This window comes from Apteryx rowi, unplaced genomic scaffold (genome assembly GCF_003343035.1).
Source record: "Apteryx rowi isolate R43461 unplaced genomic scaffold, aptRow1 scaffold_38, whole genome shotgun sequence".
NCBI lineage: Eukaryota > Metazoa > Chordata > Aves > Apterygiformes > Apterygidae > Apteryx > Apteryx rowi.
This window is the reverse complement of record NW_020450307.1, coordinates 518722-524074: the sequence shown is the minus strand read 5'-3', so window position 1 is coordinate 524074 and position 5353 is coordinate 518722. Positions and strand designations below refer to the sequence as shown.

Genomic DNA, 5353 nt, shown 5'->3' with positions numbered 1-5353 from the left:
CCTTGGATTATTTAAAATGCACCCAGTCTGTTTAAAGATGTCAGAGAAATATTCTCTGTGTCTATGGTAAGTGTGCAAGTTACCCACTTAAAACCAAAAATCAGAAATTTTAACAGTAATGTCTTTGAAATTGGACATTAATGTCTGAACTCTGACATACATTGATTACATTTCTTAATTTCTTTGAAATTGTTAATTAAAACATATTTTTAAAAGAATCCACAAAAATAAAAAAATGAGATTCTCAGGCAATGACATATTTTTATAAGTGCATCTTTCAAAAAAAAAATTGGTGACATTCTATTTAGCCCTTTGGAGTGATATTCATCATATGCAGGCTCCTGTCTCTGCATAACCATAGATGAACTCTTCTTCAGAGAATAGTCTCTTATAGTGTCACAAACTCAATGCACACAAATGCCCTGTGTCCTTTTTCCACCTCTAATTAACATTAAATGCAGTTTATTAATAACATTCTTCTCCCAGCTGAGGATTGGTTTCTTGCAAAAATTCTGAAGCATTACTGGCATAGATCTTGCAACAAAGCTCAAAACTTTGAACAATTTGTGAACAATGTGAAATAAAGGAGCGAGAGATACATACTACACCACTGTTTGTAAAATGGGAGGAGAAACTTTTTTACTAGAGCAACCTTATGACGAGCAAAGGCATTTAAGAATCAGGAAGTAACGAGTCAAAGATATCTGGGAAAGTCAAATCAAAGACATTTCAGATCACTTTGTCCACTGCTCAGAAAAATGGCACTAGCTTATACATTGCTGGTGTTATTCCCGGCAGTTTTCGTTGCTGCATTTATATTTTTGGTTATGGGGGTAATTAATTTTGATCTCTCCAACTCAGAAATTCCTCCTGGAGTGAATCAACCTGCAAAGCTCCGAATCATTCATATTATTTTAATAAGCACAGCTGTGGTGGTAAGTTAATCTGGTATGATTTCTRGGGGAAGACAGATGAACCTGTAAATTTTAAACCCAATGCAATGCTTGAACCTTGCCTGGAATTAATTTTCAGAGAGGAAAGCAGGATATTGCTATTACGCTGCATGTTGTATTTAAGAAGCTCGATTTGCTAAAGAAACCCTTACCATATTCTTTACACTGCACTGCATTATTACAGTCAGATGCTGCCCAGCTCTCTTACATCAGGTAGTATGCAAGCACTGCCTAACGCAAGGGTTTGAAAGTCTGAACTGAGCCTCTAAAATGAATTGTGCTAACCTAGCAATAACTTGATTAACAATATATATAAATACTGGATTATGTTTCCATTACGAGTTTAGAATATATCAGATGTCTTTGGGACATGCTTTCAAGATTCACCTCGGTTTGGGGGCGGGGGTGAGAAGTTACGTATTTATTTTAAAGATAAAAATGGAAATTGGAAATTTTAAAATTGTTTTGGGAAGGGGAGGATCTTTTCGTGATGACATGTGATAAAATTAGGTAACATTGCCCAAGAAGAGCTGAAGGAATTCCATTTCCTTTGACCACGTGTTTGTAACTCCTGCCGCAACTAAGCAGAATAGCAGGCTCGCTTGGGGGGATTGAGGAGTTCCGGACAGTCCAACTTCTTCAGGTGAACTGGCCTGTAAAAGAGTGGGCAGCAAGACTTCTAGCTCTTCCACTAACAGTTTTACCAGCATCCAACTTCTGGGGATCTTTGCCAACAAAGGATCTTACTGAATCAGGAATTTCCATGTTAATGATAGATGCATAGATACTATGATGATGGCAGGTATTAGAAATATATGAGACAGTGGTAGTTGTGCATGTATTTAATGCATTACTTCAACTCCTCCAACAGGGACAAACTATTTAAAATGAAATATATATATACATATATATACAYACACACACACACATACATACATACATACACACTTCTTAGTCATGGAATATTGTAGATTATAATGGATCATACTAAAGAACTCTAGCATATATATTCTCATGCTTTGGCTGCACACAAGTTGTAATTAGAAAATGATCACTTCACCTAAGCAGCTGGAAAATCCAGTTCTCCTTTTTATCACTGCCCATTAATACCATAAACCAGATTTGTATGCTGCAGTGTAGATAATAAGGAATGAAATAAACAAATTAAACGATAAGATGAGAATATTCCTTGTAGCTGTTCCGTTTCTGTTTGGAAACTAGAAAATACACCAGAATAAATAAATTCATCATGTTTCTATATAATCAAAAACACTAAGACTAGTTCCTATAATGAATTTAAATCTGTATGTGGCTTGGTTAGTTTCCTCAGCCTCAAAATCAGGCTCAAAATCAGAGAACATCTGTGGATTGTTGGAGTAACTGATTAATAAAAGGCCTTTCATTGGTAAATATATTGAGAGTGATAACACTGTACTGACAATCCATACAAATGCAGCAGTCTGTTTATTGTGAGAAATATTCATAACAATATTGAATATTAAGAGCTTGACCCAARTCTCTGTGAGGACAGTAGTACTGCTTTGGAATGAGTAAATCATGTATTTCAAAACAGGTTAAGCTTTTTCCACCAAGTTAAATTGGAGCTGTAGCTCTCCTTTGTATTCTTTCCACCCTCTGACGCCTAGCATGAATATCACTACAGCATACAGAAGGAAGAGAAGCTTAGTCCTATTRAATACCTCAGGATCTTCCCATCAGTGCATTGCAAACATCAATTAAGATTTCTGAGATGAATCAAAAGGCAAGTATCAAATATATTCTCATCTTAGTCAACTCTATTTTGGGCAAGTGTCCACATCATGAAAATCAGCACCAGAACTCTTACCTTTCTCCACACTTTCACATTTTCTCAGGGGACAGAATAATCAATGAAAACCAAGCTCTTTCTCTATATTCAGTAAAGAAAAGGACCTCCTGAGAAAGCAAAGGAATATACTTAACCAATCTTTGTTAATGCTGCATTCCTCTGGGATTAGGGTCTTCAGCCAGCACTGTGGTTCCTATGACCTCTCATGATGCTGTTTATTCAGTGGCATTGCACCTATATAACTATTCAAATATTTTATGATTCTCCTAAACCACACAACTTAGACCTCCCATATGTACTGCCCATGCAGCTCCTTTACTTTGGAAAATACAGAATCTCCTGAGCAAATTTCCTTTTCTCTTTGCATTTGAACAGGGGAAGATTTTGGAAAATATTGGCATCTGCAGTCAGGTTAGCTTTGTCCGGTATATGCAAGGTAGAAAGACTCTGGGAGCAGACCAAAACCTCTTCATCAAGGACCTGTGGTTTGAAAAGGTGCCTGTGAGGATTTATCAGCCTAAGGCTCCATCTGCCAGCCAAAGGAGAGGAGTTATGTTCTTCCATGGAGGAGGATGGGTATTTGGAAGTCTTGGTAAGATATTTAACAGAAAAAAATATTATAATTYAGTAAAAGAAACATCTAATTCATAAATGGTGAAGTTGATAGAGGCTTGATCTCCAGCAGTTAGGAAGTTTGAGTATAATGATAGATGCACTCTTCTAACTCGTCTTCTAACTCGTCAGAAAAAAAGCATTTACTGTGCATTATCTGATTTCTCTTAAAGACAATGACATTAAGCGAATAATGAAAAAGGAAGGGGTACTAAGATCTGCAGAGCAATGTAAGAAAGGGTAGGAAAGAGGAAAGAATATTCTTTCCCTTTCTTATGCAATGGGTAACATCAGTACTTGGGCAAAAAAACAATGAAAACGTTTCTTTCAGAGACCCATGAAAAGCTGTGCCGCTCTATAGCCAGAGAAAGTGAATCATTGGTTGTATCTGTTGGGTAAGTCCTTCTTCATGTTGTTTTTTAGAGATTATTTCCTATACTGTGGATATCAACTTATAACTTCCTTGACCATAGCAATAACTATTCTCAGAAAAGTGTTTCTGTGGGACTCATCAAGCATGTGATTTGACAAATTCACTCTGCTCTTGTTTGGAGCCACTGAAGACTGACTCAGACTCGGTTTTAACTATCTGACTACACTGCACATAATGCTTACAGACTTTAACTGGAAAATAAAGTACATGCTTTCAATTCAAACTCAAAATTGATAGTAAACAGGCAGTAAGTCAAATATTCTACTACTTAATCCTCATTCAAGCAAACTCTATTTGATGCTTACAAGAGTACTACAAGAATGACAAAGTAATATAACCACCAACATACTGACACAGCTGTTTGCATGATGAGGATAAGTTCTACTATAACGAAGACATAAAAAGGAAGTATTATCATTCCTATCCGACATGGAAACAACATGGAAAGCTAAAGCACGAACTGATTAAATGACTGTCCATAAAACCTGGACATAGTTACAAGCTGAGTACTCCTGTCTCTTTCAGGCTCTGAACAATGTCCTAAATAGATGATGATCCCAACAACTTAATCTTCACAACTGTTCCTATTAGACACAGTTTATTTATGATAACTTGGGGAGAAAGGGAGGATTCTGAGGTAATGATGGTATCACTGGTTGCAGGAAGAACTGGGGCTAAACTTTCTGTATTTACAGCAATACAATTAATAACATTTCCTTCTCTTGCTGTTGTCGTCCCTGTCTGTGTATTAGGTACCGTTTAGCTCCTGAGCACAAATACCCGGCTGCATATGAAGACTGTCTTAATGCTACCGTACACTTCATGAAGAATATAGAGCACTATGGGGTGGATCCTGCCCGTATAATTGTCAGCGGGGACAGTGCTGGCGGCAATCTAGCAGCTGCTGTTAGCCAGACCCTTGCAAGCAGACCAGACCTCCCAAAACTACGGGCTCAGATCTTGATCTACCCAGGCCTTCAGGTGCTGGACTTCAATTTACCGTCCTATCAGCAAAATCGGGGAGTCCCTCTCCTATTCCGAGAACGTGCTGCTTTCTATGTGTTACAGTACCTAAATGGCGATGCATCAAACCTGGAAGAGGTCTTGGAGGGTTCCCATATTCCTTCAGATATTATATTAAATTATAGGAAATGGGTCAGTCCAGATTATATTCCTGAAAAATTTAAGGCCAGAGGCTACAAACCACATGTGCTACTTGAATGTGCAACTGAAGTTTATGAGGCAGGGAAAAGATTCTGTGAGCCCAAACTGTGTCCGCTGTTAGCTGAAGATGCTGTTGTTCAGCAGCTGCCTGAGACTTTCATCTTGACGTGTGAGTATGACGTGCTGAGAGACGACGGTTTGCTGTACAAGAAGAGATTAGAGGACAGTGGTGTTCCAGTGACCTGGTACCACCTTGAGGATGGGTTCCATGGAATCATAAACTCATTTAATAGTGACTGGTTGTCATTTTCAGCTGGAAAAAGGGGTCTTGATAATATTGTGAACTTTCTAAAAAGTTTATAG

The 5353-nt window shown here is 37.8% G+C and overlaps 1 protein-coding gene across 1 annotated transcript; it reads left to right on the top strand.

Annotated features, from left to right (window-relative positions):
• Positions 1-758: 758 nt before the first annotated feature.
• Positions 759-5353, top strand: LOC112970121 (arylacetamide deacetylase-like 4). The gene is made up of 4 exons (XM_026074147.1): positions 759-935; positions 3157-3373; positions 3725-3788; positions 4579-5353. The coding sequence occupies exons 1-4, from the start codon at positions 759-761 to the stop codon at positions 5351-5353; spliced, it is 1233 nt and encodes a 410-aa protein (XP_025929932.1).